Genomic DNA, 16,499 nt, shown 5'->3' on the forward strand with positions numbered 1-16,499 from the left:
GTAGATTTCTATAACTGTATCCAACCGTATTTGCTGATTTGGATTAAAACGTCCCACAAATACCAGAATAAATGGTTTAATCTTTCCATTTTATTTTATTGTATTTATTTATATATAAAATTGGAGTGGTGTGAATCTAAACTAAGGTAGTTATTAAAAGTAAAATAGTAATTAAAATAATGTTGTTAAGAAAATGCAATCATTTATTTATTTTGGATTTGTAACCTAGGCTCTGTATTTATATAATTCAGAGAATAATGCTTTCATATTGCTGATGTGTTACACTTTTCTCTAAGTATTTTCTGCTTATTTATTAAAACTTTTTATATAAAATGAAAATAATGCTGCTATGGTGCAGATGCGGAGCAGGTTTCTTTCCAAGTGAATTGGGGTGTGAGAGAGGAGCGGAATATCTCATCTGGCCGTTGTAATAGCAGTCACACTATACGATTGTGATGCAAAATTTTAGACACTGCCAGAACTTCGATGGAGGCTGAAGATCATTGCAAAAGCTATTAAAAGGCCTTCTGGGAACATGTCACACTGAACGTTGTAAAATTGTTGATTTTGCCCTGCGATGAGAAATCCTTTAGGATTCCCAAAATGTGTCTCAGACGGCAGAATCGTGGCCAAAATCGTACAGTGTGCACTTGCCTTAAGTTTACTTTGCCACACCAACTGTGTGTGGTTTCGGGGGGGAAGGGCGGCAAATGAAACTGCTCATGCGCAAAGAAGGCTATTTTCATGGGAGATGAAATCTGTTGATTACGTCGATTACTTGCGCTCCTAACAAAACTTTTGAAACGCGTTTTACATAACCGAATTCCAATATACAAACCTCTTTTAACGCTCACACGGACGAAATTGGATTATTCCAGAAGATAATCTCATTGACGATAATCAGGTTTATTTTTTACGATGGCGCGATGCTTTGCGGGACACGTGATCTATTCCATCCAATCATGGCGCGGCAATGTTATTCATCTCTTCTTTGTTCGGGATTTATCAACGTTATTGACTAAATTATTCGTTTATAGTTTATGGATTGTATATGCATCATATCTTTAATAATTAGAGGACGTTATTGGCGCATACTCTTTAAAAATGAAGACGTGTTTTTTTATGTCCTCTTTAAACCGAGATCACGTGACTCTCCCTGAATGGGGAAGAAGAAGGTCGGACATGTTTGAGGGAAATGTGTTGAATAAAGAAACGTGGCCGAAGACAAGAAGAAAATCCGGATTTTCCCCCCAAACAATGAGGAATTCGACGTCTTTTGTTTTTCCATTTTATTTCCAATTCATTTAATCTGGCTATAGGTATATATGTAAACAGATTTAGATTTTTTTTTTATTAGAAAAAAAAATGGTTTAATTGTGAAACATTGCTACATTTAATTAGTTAGGCGTTCTGATTTAATTAATTTATAGATAACATGGAATTAGGTCGGTTTTGGTTTTCCACATTCTATGACATTGTTTCGGTTGTGTAACCTTGGTAGTGGGGGATGGGATGGGTGGCAGCACATTTACCAAACATCTGTTGTCCTGTGCTACTTTTAATTTGAAGATAACTTTTTTTTTAAATAGTTTGTTGTGTCAGAATATTTATATCCAGGCAAATACCGTGTATTATTATTCTGATCTGGAGAAGGCATTTCGTGTATTTATGTATTTCAGGCGTCTTTTACTTTTAATTACACGCATTATTTGAAAATGTTATTAAGAGTTATTGTAGTTGCAAGGAAGTATTGGAAAGAAACAAACATAATTTGGGTTATGTGGATCATTTTGGCTGCGGCCTAGTAGGTAGTAGTATTTTTTCACTTCTGTTTAAATACTGTATATAATTGCGATAGTCCAATTAATGTCTACCGTCGTTTTGTTTGTTTTGGCACGCATTTCAGCGCTAAAATATGTTTTTAAACCACTGCTTGGCGTCTCTTCAAAACTTCAACATTGCTGCGTCATTTCATAGAGGACACTCCTTGTATGCCATTTTGAATCGAGAGAGAGAGAGCATGAAGAAGGGCGTGGAGTTGAAGCTTTTGTTGGGGCTGAGTGTGCTATATTTAATCTTCAACGCTGCTTTTTTAGTACAAATGTTTAAATGTGCAAAAAATAATAATACTGCTTTTTCAGTTGTAATTTTTTGTGTCTTAGCAATATTACAAAGTTGCTTTTATACGTTGTGAATTTATTTATTGTTATTTTGTGTGTAGTTATACACCGTTTTAGAGGAACAGTTTGTAAAGTTAGATGATCTCTGCGTTTGTCTAACCGGGTGGACCAATGACGTTATTCCAACTTGCCACGGATGATCACTCCTTAGTTTTGAGGGACCAATCAGTGAAGTCCGTTGGACTTGAGTTGACGTAACAGAAACCTTGCGACACGCAGTGTTTCTGAGAACGTAATCATATGCTTGAGTGTTTAAAAGTATTCACAAGACTGTTTTTGTTTAACGCTGGTCTCTTTGCTTTAGTGGAGGTCATGCTTTAATTAACAAGTGTTTTTGTGCGAAGTAGTCTGCTGTAAATCCTCAAATCGTGCTCAGGAACGATGTGAAGGCGTGGTCTATGTGACTGGCAGATAGGGTGGCCAATAGAACACGAGTGGGCGTTCGCGTTTATCGTTGCATCAGCCAATGGAGTCCTCGTCGGGTTTATAAATAGTCGGGCGGAGCCACAACGTTGCCATTTCATTGTAGCTGTTAGCAGGAGGATAAAGGAGGTCAGAACAAGCCGCGAAACTCGGACGTTCGCACGAAACCGGTTTAGAAACTGAATCCGGATCCATCCCGATGGAGACGGCATTCTGCCCGCCCTTTGACAGGTACCGGTTGGAACAAATGACATTATACATATTCTGTGAAGGAAAATATTGTTGGGATATTGTCAAAAGTCTGCATCTTTCGGAATTATTTTGTTTTACTCAGTTGCGACCTGCATCAATAACATCGAGTTAAATACGGGAATTTTCATACAGCACTGGATTTGTTTGTCATATAGTTGGTAATAGCGTTTAGGACACTTCACTGTCGACAGTTCGCGAAGTTTTGTTAGTTAGACGTTTAACATCTGGCCGCGTGCAGTGCGCAGGCGCACTCGTTCTCACAGCAAGACTTGTTTAATCACGTTTATTTGATCAGAGTTTAAGCTGTCCGGTTTGAGCATAATCGCAGTTTTGCAAACCCCCCATTTGTGTTTCTGCAACTCTAGCCCTCATGTACAGTATGAATGCGATACTAACGTCAACATGGCGGGTTAAGGCGTCTGATTATTCTATAGAGACTGTTGACATGTTATCTGGTGTTTGTTTTGTGGGGATATGAAGACTCGTAAAGGTGCACGCTGTATACTGTGATGTAACGAGTGCTTTTTTAACCGAAGTAGGTTGAAGTTACCATGTGGCTGTGAATTTGATCGGCAGTGACTTGTTTGCCTGGCGCAATGTAAAGGCTTGTTAGGATCGATATGGTATTAAAGAGTTCGTTTTATAGCTCAAATAGCCCCTTTAAACTCCCCTTTACTAACTGTGTATTTCTAGATCAGATCTCTACAAGTCTATGTAGTTTTATCTGAAACGCATGTTATGTCACGAGTTTCCGTCTTGTACCACGTGGGCTTTGTCAACACGCGTCGATAGCTTCTCTGTGATCAGATCAGGGCGGCCTTTGATGTAGTGCCATTGATTTGGGAAGTATAATGGCACAATGGTTAATTTGTGGGGTTGTTGCTTCTGGTTGCTTAGTAACCCGAGTAGTTAAACAAGCGACATGAACCCCCCAGCATGCGGTAGACTAGAGAAACCCAAATTATAGGCAGGGAATCTATAGGAAATATTTAATTTCCGTTCTTAATATCTTCATTTTTTATTTTTTTCAAACATTGTGTATCATTTTTACATTTATGAAAATAAAGTTTTCAATGTCAACTATTTGTGACCTTGTATCATTCAGTATTAGATTATATGGTATACAAGTAACAGTCTTAAACCTTACAACGTAAACAACGTTATTATTCATGTCTAATTTAATTTTATTGAATTTATTATAATTTATTAATTGAAATGTGCATTTGAGACCTGTGTAGCTCCATCATGAAAGTTTTCAAATGTTCTTAGTCCTTAAAAACAGCATGTCAACGTTCAGCTGTGTTGTGAAATTGTCCATGCATACTGGTTCGGGTATTTCACCACTGACTGAAACTCGCTGGAAGGCAGGAGAGCAACATTCTACAGCAAAAGTGAACATCCCACCAGCAGAGACTAGTGAATGCCTGCTGCTGAATAATAATATATTACTAATGGCATGTACAGTACTGTGCAAAAGGTAAATAAATATTTGGTGTGCCCACCTTTGCCTTCAAACCCATACCAATCCTCCTAGGTACACCTGGATAAAATGTTTCTTGTTGAAAGATAGGATGTTCCAAGATAATTTGCCACAGTTCTATCTATTTAGGCTCAATTGCTTCTGTCTTGTAATCCCAGACTAACTCTATTCAGTGGGAGGCTCTGTGAGGACCATGCCATCTGTTGCAGGGCTCCCTTTTCTTCTATTTGCAAAATGAATGTTTGTGACTATAAAATGTATTTCTTATTGACATTTCTTATTGACTCTATAAGCTGAAAATATAAATAACCATCTTAAGACAAATGTTTTTGTGAAGCATCTTATGTACCTAAGACTTTTGCACAGTACTGTAAATAAGGCAATGGTTTTACAAGTATTGCAGCATCATCTTTGAGGTCTCAAGTGTGCACAACGAGAATTGTGACTGAAATTTTCCAGTGTTTAGGAACAATAGCTAGAAAGAATGGAAAGGGCTCTGGGCAAATGATAGACCAATGAAGGTAAGTCTTAGGGAGGTGTTCTTAACTGTCATTTATAAAAGTAAACCGCATTATGCTGCAACATTAAAACAAACCTGTAAAAGGTTCTTTTGGAATTCCATTCCGTTTTTCAAATTCAAGTTAGAATTGTAATAATGATAATGGAACGAAAATGATCATGACCTAATTCTTAAAATAGATAACGGTTTGACATCGAGTCCTGAGCTATATTGACTGAAGCATTCAAATATTCAGATTTAATGTGTTAAATGTTAGAATTTATATGTATATTAAATGTTTATATCAAAATGTTCATTTATCATTTTAATTAACTTATTACATTTACATCCGGTTCAAATGTTTTTTTTTAAGGGAACCATGAGTAAAATTAGATAAAGAACAGACGATTTATAATTCCAACTGTTTGACCTGCAGAGGGCTTACTCGCCGTCTGATCACACAAACATGTAAGCGTGACCTGGGGCGCGTTTCATTAAGAAGTTATCGTCCCTATTCCCTTATAAGACTTTATCATCAGCTGAAGGAGAAATGGAGGACGGGCTAAAAAAAAGTCACCTTTGTAATAGTTTTTTATTGGAAATTCTGTTTGGAACTACTTTTTATAGAATATTGCGTTCATGGTTGTTCTCTCTTCGAAGTGACCCTCAAAGGCATAATTTATGTCGTTTGGTACACAATGCCGATCTAGCTTAATAGGTCTTTTTGAGGCCACGCCCTAGTTTACAGTAAAACTGAGGCGCTTCAGTCTGGAATGTGCCATAACTCACCCATGCCCAGGCAGATGAGCTGCTGATCGGGCAATTGTGTCTTCATACTCATGAGCAAAACACTTAAAAGTGTCTGAGTCATAACAAATCTTGACATTTCTTTTGTCTTCACATTTCATGCTAAAATGTGATTAGTTCATGTTTAGTCATAAGAGAAGTCCTTAATTGCTGACAGGGTCATTCGGTTGAATTTTTTTTAGTTTTTTTTCAGTTTGTCCTGTCGGTTCACTCTTTGTTTTTAAGTTCATTTTCACTCAAAGTTGGTTTTAAAATCTTTTATTGCCTCCCTTTAAGTCTGCCAGTATTCACTCTTCTGCTCTACCAAATCCTATACACAACTTCCCTCACCCTTCTCGCTCATCTTGTTCTCTGCAGCTATTTGGGTGGGGGTGATGGAATGCAGGGTTTCACAATGATGGAGCAGACCATCTCCGGACCTTGCAAGCGCATCCGCAAGCCGTCGCTGCTGTACGAAGGTTTTGAAGGTCCTGCTCTGCCCCAGACACCTCAATCTGGACCCTACCAACCCCCTGTGCGGGACCCCACTCGACAGGGCCGCGTGACCAACCAGCTGCAGTTCCTCCAGAAGGCTTTACATAAGACTTTATGGAGGCATCACTTTGCCTGGCCCTTCCATGAGCCGGTGGATGCTGCCAAGCTCAACCTTCCTGTAAGTTTGTTGTTCTATCAGAATGGACTGTTGGGGTCCATATGAAGTGTAATTTCTCATCACCAAGTGGAATCGTAATCTGTTTGTTTGAGCCTTGATATGGCATGGCACAAAATTATGCCTTCCAGCTTGTCCAAACAATGGAAGGCATTTGCTTGTGTTTAAAACCATTCTGCTTGGTGGCTCAGAAATCTCTTCACCTTATGAACCTTAAAAGATTCCATTCAATAATATTTCCCTGCTTAATACTCTTTTTATGTAATTCAGGACTACTTTAAAATCATTAAGCAGCCAATGGACTTGGGCACCATCAAGAAAAGACTGGAAAACAATTATTACTCCAGCGCCGGCGAGTGCATGCAGGATTTCAACACAATGTTCACCAATTGCTACATCTACAACAAGGTCAGTCTTGTTTATTCACCCAGCCTTTTATTGAATTTACAAAATTAACCATATTGTAATGCCTATTTTTGAATAAGCTAGTCATTTAATTAAGTACTTTGTAAAGGAAACTCCCTCTGAAATAATCTCTTTATTTGGAACTTGACCAACATAGTAAGAGAAATAAGAAAACTTAATTAGATTTTTAAATCAACCATACCATAATGGTAAATTTCACATTATGCCACATTTCAGTCTGATGTTGACTAGTATTATTATTTTCTTAGCATATCCAAACATCCGCCCATTGATCTTTCTATGGACAATCGCAGTTTTTCTAAATAAATTAAGCCAACTTGGATGCACTTGGCAGTAAACATAATTTAATCATTTCTTTGGAGTAACATAGCACTTAACATGTAATATGAGCGAGGCGTTTTCCCAGTTCTTGAGGAACTGCACACGCAGTTCAGCTTACTCCCAGATTACCTTGCTACGGCCCTTACTCTACATTTAAAACGATTTAACCAGTTAATTTCTGTAATTGGACTCTTGGATGGAAACTGTTTAATTGTTAACAAAGCTGTCATTGCTGCATGTGAAGGATTATTTGAGAACTCTTTGTAGTTAAGACATTTTTGTCAAATTGTAATAGTCATTTTTCACATTATTAATGTCCTGACTATACATTGTGATCAGTTAAATGCCACTTTGGTGAATAAAAGTACCAATTTCTTTCCATAAGAGCAAAATCTGTACATTTATTCTCATTATTATTTATTTTGGCTGCCAGTGTACATCCTGTTTAAAATAATAAAACCACATGACACCATTTTTCTATACTTTATTATCCATGAGTAATGATTGAAAGGTGAGGTAGGTCTGTTTAGATTAAGTATTTGAGATTAATTGTACATAAAATAGTATCATAATGCCTTATAAAATATTTGGATTTTTTGTTATGTAACACGCCCATTAGTTTCCGGTTAAATGTGTTTACATGCACCGTAGTGGAAGAACAGTTTTCACAGCTTTAATTCAGCCCAAGCCACTCTGTGAAAGCAATGGCTGGTATATTCTACAATTCAAGCGCATTTTACCATTTCTCCTCACACATTTAACCACAGATCAGATTGAAACGGAAATGATAAAAGGTTGAATGAGTCAAATGGTTTTGGCACCAGCGGTGCTCTAAATTAAACAACTACTCAGTCACTGATGTTCCATGTGTGAGTGATGTGATGAACGCATGCATCACCCTGCTAATCTATTTATAAATAAAAACATCTGGGGCATTTATCCAAAGAAAAGTCATTTGCAATTGTTGTATGGTGGATTTTATTGTTGAATCTCAACTGGTATGAAATATCATTAATTAATGAAATGTGTGTTAATGAGACTAACAGACTGCTGCAAGTTATACATGTTTGATTTGAGTTTAGCTACATTTGGAATGGGAAAAAAATGTATAACTAGAGTCAAATTTCAGCCAATTATAAAAATGAGGTGTCAAGTTAGCGCCAAAAATATGATTGGTTGATTTAATCAACTGACAGCCCTAAAAAAAAAATAATAATCTGCCTCCAGTGAATAAATCTCTGCATGTAGGCGCACTGAACGCGGTAACATAAAATGCCTGAAGCAGTTGTGCAAGTAGTCCATTATAACGTGAGATGAATGTCATTGAATTTGCTTTGGCAGCCTGAATTTTCACTTGTGTGGCTGCCAAAAAATTGTCAGTAGCCTACATGAAAAATCCTGTTTCTTCCATTTTCTGTCTTAACTGAAGGCGCTCCGTCTTCCTCCATTTCTCTGACAGAATGTGTACTGGGTACATGTGATGTGAATAGAATTATGTGCACACCGCGATACAGACTATGATCCAAAATGTATACCGGTTTATCGTGTTTACTGGTATAACGCCCACTCCTGTGAGCTTGCCACGTGGTCTCAAAATATGTGGTCTGTTTAAAGCCAACAGATGACATTGTCCTGATGGCTCAGTCTCTGGAGAAGGCTTTCCTGCAGAAGGTGGCACAGATGCCCCAAGTTGAAGAAGAAATCCCACCACCTGCTCCAAAGGGCAAACCAGGAAAGCCCAAAAAAGGCTTCAAATTAAGTAAGAATGGGTTTGAAAACAGCAAGCTCAATACATGTATGAGGAGCTATTGTTGTGTCGTGTGTAATTGCTGTTTGACTGTCTTTGAACAGTTTGAAAAAAAACAAATCTTGTTTTTAGCCCCAGGTGGAATGACGACTGCTCATCAGGTCTCCGCTATATCCTCTTTGTCCCAGTCGATCTACTTGCCTCCCACTCCCGACACTCCAGACTATCTGCTCTCCACCCCACCTCAGACAATTCTAGCCAAGTCTGTGCCTACCACTCCGCATGGCACCCCCGCTCTACTGGGCCTGCTCACTACCCAACCTACTGCTAAGGTAAGTCCACTTAGTCCACTTATACATTAATGATGCTCAAGTTGTCATTTCAGCTAGTTAAATTTTGGGATGTGTAAAACTCCATATTTTTTAAAATCAATTATAGAATTGATAGATTTGACAAGATGACTAATCTGTCTTCATGAAGCCCTGTGTATTAGTCTGGTTTCGGGTTCACCTGACCATGATTGGGGTTTGTTTGTTCAGAAGTGTTTTGCTATTTAGGTTTCAGCATTAGTGGCTCAACTTCATTTATATTTCTCTCCACCTTTCTCCCTCCCTTTCTATAGAAAAAGGGTGTCAAGCGCAAGGCGGACACAACTACTCCCACCACCACAGGCATGCCCCTCAACTTGGGCATGGGTGGCATTAATCTTGGCATTGGCAGCAATGACTCCCCACTCACCCTTTCTGCTTTAGGGGTGGACTCCAAACATAGCTTGTCACTTGGCCTGAGCCATGTTGGAGGCCTGGTTGGAGACAAAGTTTTGGCAAGACGAGGAGGTAGTGGCAGGCCCATCAAGCCACCCCGGAAAGACTTGCCGGACTCCCAGAATCAACATCAACCGGTGCGACGTGGGAAACTTAGTCAGCAGCTGAAATACTGCAGCGGGATACTGAAGGAGCTGCTGTCAAAGAAGCATACAGCCTACGCCTGGCCCTTTTACAAGCCAGTGGATGCTTCGTCATTGGGACTGCATGACTATCACGATATTATCAAGTATCCAATGGATCTTAGCACAATAAAGGTACTTGTCTAAGATAGTCAAAAATGTACCTTAAAAAATAAAATAAAAATGTTATATATAAGGGATATGAACATTAGATTAGATGTTTAGTGTTCTTGCATCAAGCCAGTAAAAGTACAAGGAGAAAATGGACCAACTTATATATATATATATATATAAAAAAAAAAACTGAATGGGAGAAATTTGATCTGGTAGCAGTAGGAATGAACTTCTCGCCTTTATTTAGGAATAAAGAGCGATCGCATTTTTGAGGCTTTGCTTGTTATTTAATTTTTTATGCACAATGTGCTGGACCTTTTTTGGTGTGATTTGAGCTAAAGCTACATTTATTATGCCATTTATCACATTTTAAGTGTTAATTTGTAATCTTGCTAAACGTTTCTTCATGGACTTCACTGTTTAAAGAAAAATGTTACTATGTGCCTGATCGCCATTTATAATCTCCATGTCTTTATCTACAGAGGAAAGTGGAGCATCGGGAGTACAGAGATGCACTACAGTTTGCTGCTGACATCAGACTAATGTTCTCAAACTGTTACAAGTACAATCCCCCAGACCATAACGTGGTGGCCATGGCCCGAAAATTACAGGTGCAACCACTTTCCCTTTCTTTGAACATCTTCACTGTCTATAGTCAAATATTTGCGATTCAAAACTAGGCTGACTTTTTTTTTTTACATGTATTTTAGTGCTCCATCTATTGAACAATCAACACCATGGTATTTAAATATCCCACACAGACTTGTTTTTAATCGCAAATAATGTAAAAACAAAGAAATACAAAAAATAAATGCATAAAAAAAACATACAAAATTGTATGTTAAAAGGATTTCTTTATATATTTCAGGATGTCTTTGAGTTCAGCTTCGTCAAGATGCCTGATGAGCCCCTGGTCTCTGTCCCACCTGAATCCATGGGCATCGGCCTTGGCGGTCACTCATCCTCATCTTCCTCGTCATCGTCAGAGAGTGACGTGAGCAGCGAGAGTGAGAGCGAGAACAGCAGAAGCGCCGACAGTGAGGAGGAGCGAGCATATCGCCTGGCCCAGCTTCAGGAACAGGTGTGTACACAGGTAGCAACTGAACCATTCCAACCCTGCTCATTAGCTCAAAAACAGATGCGTATTTGTATTTTTACTGAAAGCAGCAGTGGCCGTGGGTTTACAAACACCTTATTGAACTCATTGTGACTCACTTGTCTGCAGTTGAGGGCGGTGCACGAGCAGCTGGCTGCACTCTCCTCCACACCCATGATTAAGCCTAAAAAGAAGAAAGACAAGAAGAAAAAGAAGAAGCCAGAGAAACATAAGCGAGGGAAGAGTATGATGGAGGATGAGGTGGTCACACGGCCGGCAAAAATGCCAAAACTCTCCAAGACACCAAAGAGCCGTAGCAACAGCAAATCTGCGGGTTCCACTCAGGGCAAGAAGGGCTCCAATAAGAAGAGCAACAAGAGCAAGTAAGTCTTCACATACATGGAGGCCCAGACAGAATCTGCAGACTTTTTCTATTTATTTTGGAGGAAAGAATGGGTTTAAACATGGTAAAATGTGTAAAACAGCTATGAGTACTGTACACTTATTTGTAGCTGAAAGCAGGACCAACTTAACCAAAATATTAAAAAAAAATATTCAAGGCGCAAGAAAAGATTTAAGTTACTTATTGTCATGGTGCGAACTTTACTTCGTTTTAATGTGACATTTAACCAAACCATTGGCTTTTGGTAAACATATCTAAATTCTCTCACATTTCTCTCAGATCCTCAAAGAAATCTCAATCGGCCACCTTCAATTCTTTTCCCATGAGCCACGGTGGCCTTACTCCCCACTATGACTCTGAGGAAGAGGAGGAAACCAGTCCAATGAGCTATGATGAGAAACGGCAGCTCAGTCTGGACATCAACAAGCTGCCGGGCGAGAAACTGGGCCGCGTCGTCCACATCATCCAAGCACGAGAGCCCTCGCTACGTGACACCAACCCAGAGGAGATTGAGATCGACTTTGAGACTCTCAAACCATCAACACTGCGGGAGCTGGAGCGCTACGTTATGATGTGTTTAAGGAAGAAACCACGGAAACTATTTGGTAAAAGGAAATTTTATATTTAAAGAAAGTTCAGTCCCTTTGTCTATTTGAGCAGTTGATTTGTAAAAAAAACTAAAGTCAGACTACTTAGAAAAAGGGAGGCTTGTTCTTGAGCAGCTAATGGTAACAAGAAACTTTTGTTTAAATCCATAAAGCAAAGTGTAGCCCCACCTGTCACAGTTTTATTCATTACACGCCACATAGACTTTTTTGCCCTTTACCCTACCTGTGAACAAACACAACACTGTTCTTTCATTCCTCACACTTATGTAAAGACACCAGTAAGAGTCATCCCCTTATTGACTCCCCATGTGACTTGATTAATTATTTAACCTTTGCACCAATTGATGCAGTTTGTAGCGAGGGCAAGCCCAGTTAATTTGGTGTGCTCTAGTTTTAGTGGATATATTCAAATAAATAATGTATAAGGTAGTTCAGATTACTTTTTTTGTTAATGTAATAACCTACTCTCTTCATCCATTTAAATTTTGACTTTGGGTCTTTGGTCAATCTTTAATATAGAAGAACATATTTTTTCAACCGGTAATACCATAAAAGGTTCAGTTAAAAATGTATTAATTTAGAAGATATAGAAATTGTGGTTGTGCAAAACTACATATTTTTTCAAATTCAACTAGTAAGTGGGATTTCAAAAAAATAATTTTAACTACTCAACTATGCAGTCTTAACGAAGTTGCACTTACTTTTTTGCACACGGTTGTGTGGTCTTGCCTCTTAAAGTATACTCTTGCATTCAAAGCATGCGCCCTTCAGCTACTTGGATGCTCTTTAATGACCAAAGTTCAGCCATGCAACTCTGTGGCACAAGCTGATCGGTTCATTGACTTGTTATCTGTTAGCCAATCGGCTCGCTCGCATGGGACACGTTAAGCCAATTGGCTTGCATGGCGTAAGCTGATTGGTTCTCTGAATTGTTATCAGGTAGCCACTCATCTTGTGTTTATTTAAACGGCTTAAATTTGCAGTTAAGAAACTCACCTCCACCTCAGCTTCTATGTGCCTAGATCTGGTACACAGGGCTTGTTTATGTTTGCAGTAGCATGTAACATGCTCGATGCAGCATGTCTTGCATTGTCCGCATTGTCCCATTGTGCAGCAGAATGTCCACATGCTAACTTATATATAATGTATATGTGTTTTTCTATCAGTAGCAAGTCTTTGTACTTGCAGCAGCAGCGTAGCAGATCTAGTCCGCTAAGACAAATATCCTATCATTGTCATACCCACATTCACTTTTTAAATCTTTCGGAGTTTGCATGACTGACGTATGGTCAACTCCAAATGCAGACTGTCCGCATGTCTAGAAACCTGGGCTGTATGCTGACAGTCCCCACACGCTGTGCTGATACTGAAATTTACATCACTTACACCTTTTTCTGGTGCAGCGTCACTACGTCTCACACAAAGTATACTTTGTCCTTTAGGGATTTTTGGACACTAAGCGCAGTGCTTTAATAGGGTAACATACAGATTCTGAACAATAGGCTAAATTACTGCAACTGTATGTTGATTATAATAGGGTAAAGCTCACTTATAGTGTAGACATGATGTATTAGTTAATTGTCAGCACGCTAAAACCTCAAAGATATTGCAATTCATCAGTTCAGTTTAAATTCATCCCCACTGACAAAAAATATTGAAGAAATAAATTAGGGCTGTCAATTGATTAACATTTGTAATTACATGGTGTTCTGATTAATTAATTGCAATTAATCACATATCAGTATTGTAAGATCATTTAGTATATAATAAAAACAATAAAAATGATTATATATGTAATATTCGGATCATTCAAAAACGTTACATCATTTACATATTGTGGCAGCCGACATGTAAAGCATTAGGACGATACAAAAAGTGGCCTTGAAATCAAAATATATTTACTTCTCATTTAACAACTCTATTATTGCCTTACTTTCCTCTGTGCTATTTTTAATAGTTGGTCTTTTAAAAGCACTCATGCTTCAGACGGACACTTGGGAGTATCTCACTTTGTTTGCACCATTGCCACTACTTTTCAGCATTTCTAGTCATAAGCATGTTTAATTTTTAGGATGTTCTGTCAAGTTTAGCGTAGTTTGAAACATTGTTGAGCTCAGTCCAGCCAACTTTGAGCATGCTGTGGCTCTTGTTGGTTTGACGAGGTGTATTGCCTGTAAAGCTGGAGCACTGACTGCCCCCTACTGCAATAAATTCATTAAATTAAGGTTGTATGTCAAGCTTAAATTACTTAATAAATTAATGTTAAATTGTCAGCCATAAAAAAAAAAAACAATTATAATGTCACCAATCAACCATCCTGACACATCCTCTAATAGATCTGTGCCTTTTGTGTTTTCTAGTGGCAACCAAAGCTGTGGCAGGTAAATCCCGTGAGGAGTTAACCTTGGAGAAGAAGAGGGAACTTGAGAGAAGACTGCAGGATGTTAGTGGTCAACTCAACTCTGCCAAGAAACCACAGAAAAATAAAGGTATAGACTTGTATGTTCATACATGAACTCCATGTTGATCAGGATCAGGTTGATGGTCAGGTTGATCGAGGCAAACTGTTAACTTTTTTTTTTTTTTCCTCTCACACAGCGGAGAAGCCCACCACGGTGGAACCTCACTCCATGGCCTCTCGCCTCAGTGCCAGCAGCTCCAGCTCAGACTCCTCTTCATCCTCTTCCTCATCCTCTGACACCAGTGAATCAGACTCTGGCTGAGCGATTTGAAAGTACGGACATGGAGCTTTCACCTTAAAAACATGCACTCCATCCCAGACCAGAATTGGACCCCTGAACTAAAATAACAAAGGAATGAAAAGGAAGAGTTGGCTTTTCTCTCTTAGACGTGAGCAGAGGGAGTGTTAATGAGAAAATTTACGAATTTCGGGGTAATATTGGACTGAGACATGTGAGAAGAAGCTGATGGAAAAGCAGCCCAGTGCGTTGTCTGATTTGGGACTCCTTTGTGTGTGTATATATGTACAAAGCTATGTAAATATCTACTTTCTTTTATAAAGAAGAATTTTAACGATTTCCCTGATAGGGAAACATATATATATTTTTTAGTGTGAATCTTTTTTATTTTTTTTTCTCACCCTCTTTGTTTGACCTGTTTGTCCTAAAGAAAACAACAGGCTTGGATGAACCTCTTTTACTGTTGTTTGCACGAGTGAGTGTATGATCTGTATGCATGTGTGCCACTGAATCCAGTGGTTGGAAAACCACATAGGGTGCATTTACACACTTGTGCTTACATTGATGCATTGCAGCTTGGCTCGGCATTTGAATGAACCTTCCAAGCTTTAGTGAAAACAGAGCTCCACCTATTCAAATGACATCTGTTGACCCAGCAGATAAGAGAAGAGGGAATTGCATCACCCATCTGTGTTCAATAGGCAACCTGTTGGCTTTAGTGGTGTTTTAAAACTTGAATCCTTTCCCTTCTCCTTATTGCCTGCTTTATTCTGATCAGAAACCATGTGCTCAAATTAATTGGTTTTGACAGTTCTATTATTTTAAATACAAACAAACACTCTTTGAGTTTGTTTCCTTGTACATATAAGTTAAATGTGACTGTAACCACATGGTAAAAAATACAAGTCGTAAATGAATAGCTCCATGTCAGAGGTACAGAGCTGCTTAATTCAGTGTGAATATGGAAACTGTTTTGTAAATTTTGTTTTTTACGGTCATTTTGTTTGTTTTGCACATTTATTCATTATTATTTGCCCAGAGAATTGATGCACAATCAATGGGGTAAACAAAATTAACCACCACTCATATTTAGGAAATCCAGGATTATAAAGATTGAAAATATAGTTTCTATAATATAGAAACACCATAGAACATGCTGTTACGCAAAATAACGTTTTTATTGTTTATTTTTTCAAAATGGGGGAATATGTAACAATTTCACAGCCTTGAGCTTGCATCTGTCAATTTGACCCAATTTCTGTATACTCCTTTTTTTTTTTCTTGTTGGTTTACTCTTGTCTTTAGATCTTTCTTTTTAGTGTTATGGTTGGTATGTTCCACAGCTGATTATAGTTTAGTGTTTTTATAGATGACGGCAAAACATAAATGGATGATTCATGCGACCACAATTCTCATCTGAAAAAGTCCACGTTAATAAAGAGGGTGAGATGTCCTTAAACAGCCTCGTGTCAGCGTGTTTCTTCAGAAAACTGGCAGATTTCTATACAATGTGTATGAATGCATCATATCAAGTGGAATGAAAGGTTGTGCTACAGTATTTAAATACTGAATTTTTAGTCATCTAGATTTACATTACTATCAAAACAACTATTATTTAGTACATATTTTACATTAACCTGTAAAAATGCATGTAAAATGTGCTTAAATGCAATTAATTTCAAATGTGTCTTACACATTTAAGGCAAATAAGAAATCTGTAGTATGCCATTCCAAACTCGGCCATACTCTGAGTATCAATGGCATTGTCCTGCCAAGTTTTCAACATTGTGGGGGCAAAGTGCAACATGTAAGAATGTAAATTAAACTGCTAGTTATCTAAATAAGCAAT

General features: G+C 38.3%; 1 protein-coding gene across 1 annotated transcript; it reads left to right on the forward strand.

Moving 5' to 3' along the window:
• Positions 1-735: 735 nt before the first annotated feature.
• Positions 736-16,098, forward strand: brd2a (bromodomain containing 2a). Its single transcript, XM_052135659.1, has 12 exons — positions 736-2,834; positions 5,999-6,293; positions 6,561-6,698; positions 8,652-8,796; positions 8,917-9,116; positions 9,407-9,865; positions 10,327-10,455; positions 10,713-10,925; positions 11,070-11,323; positions 11,623-11,948; positions 14,312-14,440; positions 14,550-16,098. The coding sequence occupies exons 1-12, from the start codon at positions 2,803-2,805 to the stop codon at positions 14,672-14,674; spliced, it is 2,445 nt and encodes an 814-aa protein (XP_051991619.1). The 5' UTR covers positions 736-2,802; the 3' UTR covers positions 14,675-16,098.
• The last annotated feature ends 401 nt before the right edge of the window (positions 16,099-16,499 follow it).

Source organism: Xyrauchen texanus, chromosome 10 (genome assembly GCF_025860055.1).
Source record: "Xyrauchen texanus isolate HMW12.3.18 chromosome 10, RBS_HiC_50CHRs, whole genome shotgun sequence".
In the NCBI taxonomy this organism is placed as follows: Eukaryota; Metazoa; Chordata; class Actinopteri; order Cypriniformes; family Catostomidae; genus Xyrauchen; species Xyrauchen texanus.

What these genes read in the sequence shown, in the direction of transcription:
- brd2a (XM_052135659.1), top strand. Translation starts at nt 2,803, where the DNA reads ATGGAGACGGCATTCTGCCCGCCCTTTGACAG. An exon ending in CTACCCAACCTACTGCTAAG is followed by an intron (nt 9,117 to 9,406) that starts GTAAGTCCACTT and finishes CCCTTTCTATAG; the next exon opens with AAAAAGGGTGTCAAGCGCAA. An exon ending in GAAACCACAGAAAAATAAAG is followed by an intron (nt 14,441 to 14,549) that starts GTATAGACTTGT and finishes CCTCTCACACAG; the next exon opens with CGGAGAAGCCCACCACGGTG.